Here is a 12667-nt window from a genome sequence, read left to right on the forward strand (position 1 = left end):
AAACAATAAAGACATGACTTTTTTTTCTTTTTCTTTTTCTTTTTAAATGATACTGTCGACCTCTGGCATGTATTGAGGGTGCAAATTTGGGATCTCGGGGCTTCTGCAGACTGTGATTACAGCAGACATGGAGACATTTTAATGTTTTTTTGGTTGTTTCTCCGTTTTAATCAAGTCTCCAGCTACTTCAGGTGTTTAGCAGAATGCTGCAACTCTGTTTTACTGTGAAGCTCCAGAAATGTTCTGTGGACTACGAGACTTCACCTGACTTTATATCATCAGGAGGAGATGATGGCTGAGCCTGACTTTATATCATCAGGAGGAGATGATGGCTGAGCCTGACTTTATATCATCAGGAGGAGATGATGACTGAGCCTGACTTTATATCATCAGGAGGAGATGATGGCTGAGCCTGACTTTATATCATCAGGAGGAGATGATGGCTGAGCCTGACTTTATATCATCAGGAGGAGATGATGACTGAGCCTGACTTTATATCATCATGGAGGGAGGAGATGATGACTGGGTTTACAGTTTTAGATAAACTGCTCCTTGAAGGTTAATTTTTCCTGTGAATGTCTGTATAAACGTATATTTCTGATCCAACAGCTACGTCAGACTAAACCATGTCATTTAGTTTTGTGCAGTCATAATGTTGCTGTGAGACCAGGCTGCAGATTAGATGTAATTAAAGGGAACTGATGAAGGATAATTAAGCCTCTCTGTCCTCTGTGATCGACAGCAGTCTGTCCCTCCATCATCCATCCATCTTTAATCAGCAGAAGAACTGTGTTTGCTGTATTTTGCTCCTCTGTGGATCGGTGCCATTTCAACAGGAAGTGGAAGTGGCCCCCTTCAGGCTCTTGTTGTCAATTATTCATCAGAAAAGGATCTAAATATTCAAAAAGCTGTGGGTTTGCTCACCATGTGCAGAGGAACAGGCCGCTCGCTCTGACTGATTAACTCTGTTTTTATAAGTGAAAGCTCAGCAGGTCGCATTTACATTTTTCTCCAGAGGATCCCGGTTCAGATATCTCCTGAACTGGAGGAGAGGTCTGTAAATCAGGTCTGTGTGCTGGTTCAACATGTTGTTTTCTACAAAACTCATTTAAATGTCAGCAGAGGTTTGGTCTCTTGAAAAAGCAGAGACAAAATGTGTTATTGTCATTTTTTATTTACTATTTTTGCTGCTCAACAACATTCATTACCAACAGACCAACAGGAGTTTAAATGTTTTGATGTGAGTCATTAAGTCTCTTCAACACCTTCAGAAGACGCTGCAGAGCCGACGCTGATGTCAGAAGTTAACTTAGACAAAAATGAGAATTCAGAGCGACTCGGTGCCTGATGGACGTCTGAGAAACAAGACGAGACAAATTCACTTGTTACATCAGTTCAATAGTCATGAGCAGAGCGAAAAGGTGATGACAAAAACATAATGACACAAAAATGAAATAAAGATTATAAAGACTATATTCACCTTTAACATACAGATTATGACCAAGATGGGTATTTACACCCATTTGTAATACATGTTAATATATATATATATGTATATTTATATATATATACAGTGCACACAGACTGCCAAAATCAAAAATACAAAATGTCTCATCAACTGAATGAATATGTCATTAAATGCACTAAAACCAACATTAAAAATAAATGTAGAAATGTCTTATAAACTGAAACATAAAATGAAATTACTTAGTTTGCTTCTGAAATAAATTAAAAAAGGAAATTTAGAAAATGACAAAATTAATTCATACAATAGAAATGAAACATTTAAACATTAATTTATGTCACATTTTATAAATGTAATAAATCTCATGATTTTTTGTACAGTATGTGCTCGACTACAGTCCAACCTTCAGAGGCTGTGATGATGGCGACGATGATGATGAAGATGATGATGATGTAATGATGATGAAGATCAGCGTTTGAAGACGGTTGTTTGTGTTCTGTGTGATCGATCTCTGGTGGGTCAGAGAGGTTAAACATGTTTTTCTCTGCTGAAGCTGTTTTATTAGCTGACATTGAGCAGCTGACGTGTGTGTATGTGTGTGTGTGTGTGTGTGTGTGTGTGTGTGTGTGTGTGTGTGTGTGTGTGTGTGGTTACTGGTAATGAGCGGTGGGTGTTAGTAGTCATCACAGCTGTTTGATGTCATCCTTCCAGTCTGCAGCTCACCTCCCTCCTCCCATCGGTCGCTCACTCTTTGTATTATTACTGCTGATGTTGTTGGTATTAATATTTGTTATATTTCAACATTATGAATTATTTTCCAGACTCATCCTTTATTTAAGTAACACTCGGTGTTAATACTCCACTACAATTAAAAGTCCTGCATTCACAACTTTACTTCAGTGAAACTAACATTTAACAAATTGCATTATAAAAATGAAATATGCAGAAAAGACACAGATGCAACATTTTCCTTAAAATGTTTATTTTAAATATTAGGATTTTTTTTTTTTTAAAAAAAAAGAAAAGAAAAGCAGAGTAAAATAAAAATAGAAAATATCCCTTTCCCCTCAAAAAAACAATAAATGTAACACATAAAACAGATCATCACTACGACAGTTTATGGGCGCCCCCTGTTGGCTCCAGGGGTCCGTTACAACCGCATAGTCTGCATATAGCAAGAAACAGGCCTGCTGATTAGAGCTGCAACAATTAGTCCATTAATCAATGAGTCGATCGAAAGAAAAAGAAAATGTCTGCAGCTGCTTCAGTTGTTCAGCAGAACGCTGCGACTCTGTTTTACTGTGAAGCTCCAGAAATGTTCTGTGGACTACGAGACTTCACCTGACTTTATATCATCAGGAGGAGGTTATGATTGAGTTTTCATTTTTGGGTGAACTGTTCCTTTAACTATAAGGGATGAAAAAGGCCTCACAGGCTGAGAAGCAGATTTAAGGTCAGAGGTCAGAGGTCAGCAGGTGGTGTTGGGTGATCGCACAACGTTACACCAGCGTGAACTGGGCCTTTAAAATTAACGGCTGAAAAAAGTGAAAAATTAACGCATCAGCGTAAAAATAAGACAAAAACACAACAACAACAACTATTTCCCCCATTTTATCAATGAAATGTCAAAGAGCCGGAGGGATTTCATGACCATTTTTTGGTTAACTCAAGTCAGAACAGATAAGATCTCTGTGAGGGTAAAAGAAAACTAACAAATCCTACAATATCCCAAATTATGGATCCATCTCAGGTGATCGGATTCTCTGTTCTACAGGATCGAACCTCTGAAGGGTCGGTTACACTAACTGGATCCACCGGCCTCACAGGAATCAGTTTAATTTAGATGTGGGTCTACAAAACTCTGAATAAACCGTAAAACAAAGCCTTTTTTTAATCTTAGAAAGCAAAGAACAAATAAATTCTCTGATAGCTTTGTTAGCTTGTAGCATGCTAACAGTGGAGTCCATGTGGAGGTATACTCTCCTCCTGTGTGATCAGCTGAGTCTTAGATCAATATACAATTAATCTACAGCAGCTAATCCAGGAGTGTTTCTGTGTTCATATCCCACCGGGAGTGTTCGTGCCTGCCTGATACTGTCGAGGTGCTCAGATTGTGTCTATTTGTCATTTTTGTGCCTCTCCTGTGGTTGAGAAGGAAACGTAGTAAAATGGTTTCTTCTTTTAGTGTTTATAGTTGTAATTTCTGACTTTGTTGTGCTGCACAGGGTGTTTTATTTTGAAAATGCACTTTGCCATTGTGCTGTCTGACTTCCTGTCAGACTCGATCTGCTCTGTGCAGCTTCTGTCTGCTTCCGTCAAAAATAAACTTGGCGTGTTTTCTCCGCCTCTTCTGAGACGCACCGTGTCGCAGCGGGTGGAAACACGAGCGTGGTAATGCAGAAATGCCCGTTAAGGCTCGTTTATGCTCAATGTTAGATACGGATGAAGTCTTCCGTCCGTTCACTTCATCTGTATTTCTGCACGTTTTCTGAAAGCTTACAGATACGGACCAATGGAGCAGTACCTCCATGAGTCGTGGGGGGGCAGTGTAGCGATGTAGTTGAAGCGAGTCAGGACCACAGGACATTTAAAAATGCTGTAACTTTTTGAGGAGAGGTTATACGAGTTTTAAACAGACAGATACTACAGAAGAGCTGGGAGGAGATTGGACAGTGGCGAGGGAAAAGTGGAGGGCCGTGTGGACTGTTTTGACTCTGAGCGGCGCCCTCTAGTGGTTGTATTGCTTGACATCGGTGCTAACGTTTGAAACAGACAAATCTATTTTCATTTTCATGAGCTTTGGATGAAAAGATGGTTTTCACTCTCATGTTTGTGAACGGCAAACAAGAGACAGTTAGCATAGCTTAGCACAAAGACTGCAAACAAAGAGAAACTGTTAGCATGGCCAAGAAAAACTACAACGTGTCATTTTTACACTAGTTTAACCGAACAAGAGATAACTTGGTTGGTCGGCGGACAGAGGCAGGCGAGCTGTTTCCTGTTTCCAAAAAATGAAACCAAGCTAACGATCATACAGACGTAAGAGTGGTTTTAAATTTGTCATCTAAAAAATGTCAAACTATTCCTTTAAAATAAAATCATGGCCAATGTCTTTAAAACCACCACCGATCAATTAATCCATGACAAACCAAAGCTGATTCTGATCAGCAGCGATCGATCAGAGCGTCCACTGCCGGTCACATCGACAGCTCATCACCGAGACCAACTCAGCAACCAATCACGTGTCCCGAAACGACCGAGGAAACGGTCGGCCTACATCTCGTCAGCGTGGGCGGGTTTAGCAGGATCGTGGCTTCCTGTCCCCGCCGTTGACCTCAGACCCAGCGGCAGCTGCTCATCCTGCCCGGCAACAACAGCTGAGCTGTTCCCCGATTGGCTCCCCTCTGAGGCCGTCCCATCGAAGCCTGTGTTTTCAGGGGTTTCTATTGGTTCCTGGAGGATGTCAGTGCCATCAGCAGGTCCTGATTGGCCAGGTCCTGATTGGCTGAGTTCAGATTTAGTGAGTTCAGACGGCGGTGACGAGGAGTCGGACTGGACCGGCGGACTGTCGGCATCATCTGCTGCGGGCCGGGAGGAGGAGGGGTCTGTCAGGATGTTTCTGGAAATAACTAGAATGATAGAAGAAGAGATTTTTACTCTGCTTCTGTATCATCGAATCAACCACAACATATTAAATTCACCACCAGCTGATGTGACGCTAACATCGCTGGATTAAATGCAACTGGAAAAACAGGAAGTGATGTCAGAGCGACTGACCTCCTGTTGGTCTGTAGTCGTCGTCGTCTGCAGACGAGCGGCGGCTGAACGGACTGAAACTCGGCATGATGATCAGACCCAGAGAGACCAGGATGATCTGAGGACACAGACACAGTTCATCTCTGTCTGCGTGTTCATGACGTCTGACGCAAACTCAGGTTGTGTATTTCACAATGAATGACATCAACATCACCTTCAACTGAACATCTGAGTTCAGACAAAACAGCTAAATATCCACATTTTCACTGGAATCTGAGAATTTTGACTTTTGTTTTGTAAAAAATCCTCGAGTGAATTATTAAAATAGTTGTTGATTCATTTAATAGCTGACAACTAATCAATCAATTGAAACGGGAGCGTGGTAACGCAAATAACGCCTCAGAATCAGCTGCTGGGAGCTAAAAACAGACATCATGAACCAAACCCTGCTCATATTTTTACTAATTTTACTATTTTTACCAAAACATGAAAACTTGGAACAGAATTAAATACATGTTAATGACACACACACACACACACACACACACACACACACACACACACAGTGTATGTTTCGTACCAGTAAGCAGGTGCTGGTCTGGGCTCCTTTACTGACCGTCTGCTTGATCAGAGACTGAAGCTGTCGCAGCTGAGCCAGCAGAGACCTGAACGACATCGACACATCGACTTTTAACAGAAATCTGACCTCAGAAAATGTCAAAGAAAACATGGAGCTCTGCGTCTTCACAGTGAAACTAACAGAGTCGCCTCGGGATCTTCAAGTTTCTCCAGTTTGTATTTACATCACAAAAAGCCCAGTACGGAATAATGTTTAAAATCTGAGCTAATCTCAACAAATCAGAAGAACAGAACAACAGTCAGCAGTCAGGATCATTCTGAGCTGATGCTGCTGAGATGTTAATTCTGGAAGTCTGGTAGTAAAATAAATTCATCGTCATCATTATGGACTACAAGGGGGAGGTTTGAAATGGTGTCTGAGGAAGACTACAGAAAGAAGACGGCAACATGAAGAAGAAGACGACAACAGCGCCCTCTGCTGCTGGAAACACTGGATCGATCTCTGAGCAGTGTTTATGATTTTACTGACGTACCTGAAGACTTTTCTATGAACACTAACCAAAGCTGTTCAATAACTGTGACTCATCACTTCCTCCTGTGAATCCAGTCGTCTTTATCCGATCAGTAAACAGCCAATAACTGAGAATAATAATAATAATAAAAGTGGTCGTACATGTTGCGTTTCTCCAGCTGCTCCACCGTCCTCTGCAGCTCCTTGTTCTGAGCCGAGCAGGCTGCTGCCCTGTTCACACACACACACACACACACACACACACACACACACACTTTTCATTATTAATTTATTTGCCAATCATTTTCCTGATTAATCGATTCATTGTCGACGTGATAAAATAGTGAAAAAATGCCCCTCGCAAGTCCAAGATGACTTAAAGAATTGTAAGAAGCTGATATTCTATATACAACCACAGCAGATTGAGAAAGTCTGAAAATTAAAGAAACCAGAACCATCGGTCGGTCCGTTTGTGTACCTGCCCTCCAGCCCGTCGATGTACTCCTTCCTCCTCCGCCGGCTGTCCTGAGCCGACTGCTTGTTGCGGATTTTTCTCCGAACTCTCTTCAGGATTCTTTCTTCAGCCTGCAGATAAAGTTTCATTATGATCGACATCAGTCTCTACTGTGTTCACCCCCTCATGTCCAGGTGACATTTTTTATACTGTGAGATCTACAGGGACAGCAAACAGATCTGAGGTGTTTCAGAGTTTCAGCAGTCTGACCTTGGTGAGAGGAAGGTTGTTGGGCAGAGAAACTCCTTCCTGATTCAGCAGCTTCTGCTCCTCCTCGGTCAGCTGGAGGTCTGAGTACAGCTGCAACAGTAGAAGAAGAGTGAGTCCTCCAGGTCAAACCTCAACTCTCGACCGTCAGCAGGAAGTAGAGTAAGAAAACAAAACTCTCACCGGATCATCGTCAGGACTCGGAGGGTTGAAGAGGGTAGAGCTGCCGTCGAGGCGAGCGGCAGGAAGCACGGGCAGCTCGTTGACGACGCACGAGTCTGAAAACAACATCTGAGAGCTCCAATCATCTGGACAGGACAGGAAATGACATCATGGAAAGGTTACGATCAAGCTGTCCACGTTTGGAATAAAAATCAATGATGAATGAATCCAGCTGAGCGAAGTCAGGGTTGTTTCCTCTCTACTTCTCCTGGTTGTGAACCATTGAACTAGTGACCACAGCATCACCAGACTCCCTTAACAAATGTTGTGATTTTAAGAGTTGTTTCATGAGGAGAAACTCAACAAACTTTGTGAAACCTTAAATCAACGTTGACGACAGAAACCATCACCAACACTCACCAAGCTCTATGGAGATCACGTTCTCTTGTCCAGGTTCAGTCTTCACGCCGCTCAGGCCGCTGATGTCATAAACCACCTGGTAGATGGTCGCCGGGGTCGGCTGGGTGGTCGCCATGGTCACAGCTGTCACCATGGTGACGGGACTCTCCACCACAGGATCCTCAGAGATGCCGCTGTCGCTCTCGGACGAGAGGTCGGCAGGCGGCCCGTTGGGAAACACCTCGTTCGGGTCGACGCCGTGGAGGACGTCCTCGGGCTCGCTGTCGTTCAGCGTCTGAGACACAGTCACAGGGTCAGACTCACTGCATCAGGTGACCTCACCTGTACCACATACAGTCAGGTACACTCACACAGCCGGGGTCCAGCGCCCAGTCCTGCAGGGGTTTCTCTGAGCCGCAGAAGACGAGGTCAGAGCAGGACAGCGGAGCGTCGAGCTGCCAGCTGTCCGCCGCCACGCCGCCGCCCAGAAACAGCTCGCCGCTCTCTGCGTCCATCGCCTGAAACACATTCACACAGACGGAGGAAGTACATTTACTCAAGTACTGCACTGAAGGATAAATGTGAGGTACTTCTACTCTGTTACATCTCAGAGGGAAATACTGTACGTTTTACTTCACTACATTTAGTTCAGTTTATAAACTCTGATGTTTGTTATAAATCAAACTGTTTGTGCAAGTTCAGCTGAAACGATCAGTCAATAAATCAATCGGTCGATTGTTTGAACTATTTTAATGTTTTTTCAGACATTTTTCCGGCAACAATATTTGATGGTTGCAGCTTCACAGATGTGAAGATTTGCTGCTTTTTCTTTAAATCATTTGAATTAGGGACAAACAAAACAGTTGTTTTAATCCTGATAATCACCTGCATCTCATGGCCGACATCGATGAGATAACTGATCATTTCATATTCTTGTATTTCAAAATAAAGTTCCTGACTTGAAGCCTTTGAGCAAGGCTCAGCTATAGTGAGCAAAAACAGATTATTTAATATTGTTTGGTTCTCTCCTCCTCCTCCTTCTCCTCCTTTTCCTCCTTCTCCTTCTTCTTCTCCTCCTCCTCCTTTTCCTTCTCCTTCTTCTTCTTCCATATTTTATTGACAAAATGCAACTCACTTCTATAGAAACACGTTGCTGCCTCCTGTATCCGAATGTATTGATGTCGGGCTTGTTACGTCATTGAAAGATCCTAAAGGTCCATTTATCAGCTAGAATTTTAACAGATTCTGACGTATAACCAATAATATTAATTTCCCAATAAGGGAACGAACATTGTGAAGGTGTCACTTTGGGCTCACTGTCGCCACATTTCTCACTATTTTCACCAAACAGTCGGTGGATTCATGGAGACAATAATCAGCTGGTGAATCCAGAACGAAAACAATCATCAGCTGCACGTGTGACGCGTGAAAGTGAAGCTTGAGAAAGTAAAGAGCAGAACAAAGAGAGCGTGGAGATCCTGATAAAGCAGGTGACACAACACTGGAGGAGGATATCCTGGTAGACACACACCCCACAAACACACACACCCACACACACACACACACACTTGGCCTGTCTGACTGAATAGAAACCTGATAAGCTGCTAAAACGTGTTTCCATCTTGCTCCACCTTCACCTCCGTTTCTCTGGCTTCACAGGGACTGAATAATAAAGGAACACTGAAGTTTTCAACGACTTCAGTTAAACGAGGCCGACAAACTTCAAACTCGACTCGACAGTCACAATCACAAATCTTCTTCTTCTGTGTCTCTTCATTAATCTCCTGCGTTACAAAATGTCCCATCAAAGACTTAAAAATCCTGATAATATAATAAAATGTAATAATAGTTCACACTCCATCAGAACGTTATAAAGATTTTACATGGAGAAACACAAAGAGCCCGACTGATACATCAGCTAATATTCTCTTATCAAATATATATTACCGATCAGTAACAGAAATGTACGGAAGCCCTGAGGTCCATTTTCGCGGTCTGATCTAAACTGTTTTCTCTCCCGTGTTCATGACTCAAAGGAACAGGTGAAAGAAAAGGTATATGTCATAAACACAAATTAAATCAGAAGACGGATGACCACAATTATTTTCTCACTTGCCTCTCAGGGCTTCCGTACTTTACGGTGTTCACAGCATTATTATGTTCTTATGTCCCTTTAAAAAATAAATAAATGTGAAAAAGATCGAGGAGAAAAGTTTTGGTAGGTGAATTATATTTCTCTCAGACTGAAAAGAATTCACCTACCAAAACTTTTATTTGTGTATTTTCATATATTAAAAAACAAAGAAAGAAATATGATCCTGGTAACATGATAATATCATTGCTGGCTCATTTTATTCATCCCCACACGTGGCGTTGTAAAAAGTACCTAAAAGTCAGACTTGGGTTAAAGACATCGTGTTAAAATAAACCTTTGGTAAAAGTGAAAGTAACTGATATTAATTGTGCTTAAAGCGAAAATTACTGTTGGCTGATCTGAGTGCTGCGAAAAGTCAGATTAATGCAGCCGGTTGTATTAATCAGTCGGCAGGTTTTGACACGACACCGGAGCGTCTCCATCCAGTGAACGCCGTCCGTTCACTCTTGTTAAACTTCAGTTTCTATCACTCTCCTTCACTCCACCGGCTCCTTTTTACCTTTGCAGTGTAAAGTTTCCACGGTTATTCCAGGTGTTCGCTGTTACCTGAGGATAGTGACCGGGGAAAACAATGCCTCTTCCTGTTTTGGTTGCACAATGCTGGCAGACGAGCTTCTTTTGTGCCATATATCCTTCTTTTTTGCGATTATCAGCCTGACTAGTAACTAGTAACTTTAGTAACTAGTAACTAAAGTTAACACATCAATATAGACGAGTAAAAAGTACAATATTAGTCTCCAAAATGTAGTGGAGTGGGAGTATTAAGGACCAGAAATCAAAGGTGCCTCAAAATTGTAGGTCTAATAAAGTAGAGTAATTGAGTAGATGTACTTAATTATACTCCATCACTGCTTTTACTGTTGGGTGGTTTAATTTCCTGTAAAACAAAGTCTTATATTATATGTTATGTTTTTTACATTTTTTATCTCTTATCTATAAAGTAACTACAGGTAACATAAACGTAATCGAGTAAAAAGTACAGTAATGGTTCCTCTGGAAGGCAGAGAAAGTATAAAGACATTAAAACTCGAGTCAAATACTTCACAACAACTGCAGTTAATGTGAGTTAATGATAGTAAGTATGAGTTAATGTTAGTTAATGATAGTTAGTATGAGTTAATGATAGTTAATGTCAGTTAATGTTAGTTAATGATAGTTAGTATGAGTTAATGATAGTTAATGATAGTTGATGTTAGTTAGTGTGAGTTAATGATAGTTAATGATAGTTGATGTTAGTTAGTGTGAGTTAATGTGAGTTGATGTTAGTTAGTGTGAGTTAGTTAAGTTAATGTTAGTTAATGTGAGTTAATGATAGTTAGTATGAGTTAATGATAGTTAATGATAGTTGATGTTAGTGTTAGTTAGTGTGAGCTAATGTGAGTTAATGATAGTTAATGTGAGTTAATGTTAGTTAGTGTGAGTTGATGTTAGTTAGTGTGAGTTAGTGTTAGTTAACGCTAGTTAATGTCAGTTGTTAGCTGTGTCAGGGCTCAGGCCTGATCCTGGTTCAGCCGGATCAACAGGAGCAACAGCAGATTAATGTGAACACTCACTGAGCTGATTCTTCTTCTTCTTCTTCTTCTTCTTCTTCTTCTTCTTCTTCTTCTTCTTCTTCTTCTTCTGCTTCTTCTTCTTCTTCTTCTTCTTCCGGGTTCAGGCCCTCCGGTTCTTCATCACCGAGCGGCCCGTCCGCGGCTGCAGCGGCACCGGGGACACTGACAGGCACCGCACGCTGCCTTCCGTCGGTCCAGTCAATAAAAAGTCCAGCTGGCAGCTCCGCGTCCAGCACCAGCGACTCAGCTTCCGCCTCCACTTCTTCTTCTTCTCTTTCCTCGTTCTCAGCTGCGTCTTCTTCTTCTGCTGCTGTCTGACATCACAGGTGGAGCTCAACACCGCCCCCTGCTGTACTGAAGCAGTAGCGCGGTCAAGAATGATCGATAAAAATGATTAGGACTTTATTTCTTTACAGATTATTTTGGTTATTATTTATGTTTATATATATTTGTATTTACATTTCACTGTTGTTCTTATTGTTCTTATTCTTATATCATATTTTATAAACATTTTAAATAAAATTTTACATGAAGTATTTTTATCTTATTTCTATCATTATTTGTTTTGCTTGTTTTTATCTTCTATTTTTTATCTTTTATTATTTTAACTATTCATTTCATTGTAATTGCTGTGCATTAGTCTCTAAATCTGTTTTCATACCTTTTTTTCACTTGTAAAGCACTTCAATCAATCAACAAACTTTATTTATTTAACACCTTTCAAATGAATCAAAATACAATTCAAAGTTTACAAATCCAGTAAACAGAAAGAAAAGTGAAGACAGTCACCAGACTCCGTTACAAAACGCTCAGTTTAGAGACTTGTTGCGTAAGCAGGAGCTGTATAAACTCTGTGAAACGCTGTCTACAACACATTCTTAATTATTTGGGCTTTCTTGTTCATCCGGCAAATGTTATACATGAATATATTTATTTATTTGTGTAAAAAACATCATATCTGTCGCGCTGCACATGGTGAATTCGGGTAATCTGGGACACTTAATTGTACACGTGGGACTGAACACGCTCAAGTTTTATTATCTTTTCTAACAAAATGTAGTCAACAGCACTTTTTTAATAGGATGATGTCACAGAAAGGGGCGGGGCACCTGTCAATCATGAAGCATCCCTGGGATTTGCACGACTAGGTCAGTGACGTGATTCTGATAAGATTAATGTTAAATCTGTCATAAATAAGAAAATGTCTCCGATTGTTATTTATGTGTGTGATCTGATTCATCTACTAAATCAGGTGCAGGTGTTGCTGTCGGGCTCTTCAGGGAGTTCCTGGTGTCTGTAACTGTTCTTGTCGAGGGTCTCAGGCTTTTAAGTCTTTGCTTTAAATGTGAAGCATTTTGCCTGTAAA

The 12667-nt window shown here is 41.1% G+C and overlaps 1 protein-coding gene across 1 annotated transcript; it reads right to left on the reverse strand.

Moving 5' to 3' along the window:
* Nucleotides 1-2425: 2425 nt before the first annotated feature.
* LOC141012622 (cyclic AMP-responsive element-binding protein 3-like protein 4) lies at nucleotides 2426-11511 on the reverse strand. The gene is made up of 10 exons (XM_073486147.1): nucleotides 11302-11511; nucleotides 7965-8111; nucleotides 7615-7888; nucleotides 7216-7340; nucleotides 7036-7125; nucleotides 6790-6896; nucleotides 6474-6542; nucleotides 5802-5886; nucleotides 5243-5339; nucleotides 2426-5094 (listed from the first exon to the last, which is right to left on the reverse strand). Exons 2-10 carry the CDS (start codon nucleotides 8106-8108, stop codon nucleotides 4739-4741), a joined length of 1347 nt encoding a protein of 448 aa, XP_073342248.1. The 5' UTR covers nucleotides 8109-8111; nucleotides 11302-11511; the 3' UTR covers nucleotides 2426-4738.
* Nucleotides 11512-12667: the final 1156 nt, after the last annotated feature.

Source organism: Pagrus major, chromosome 17 (genome assembly GCF_040436345.1).
Source record: "Pagrus major chromosome 17, Pma_NU_1.0".
Lineage (NCBI taxonomy): Eukaryota > Metazoa > Chordata > Actinopteri > Spariformes > Sparidae > Pagrus > Pagrus major.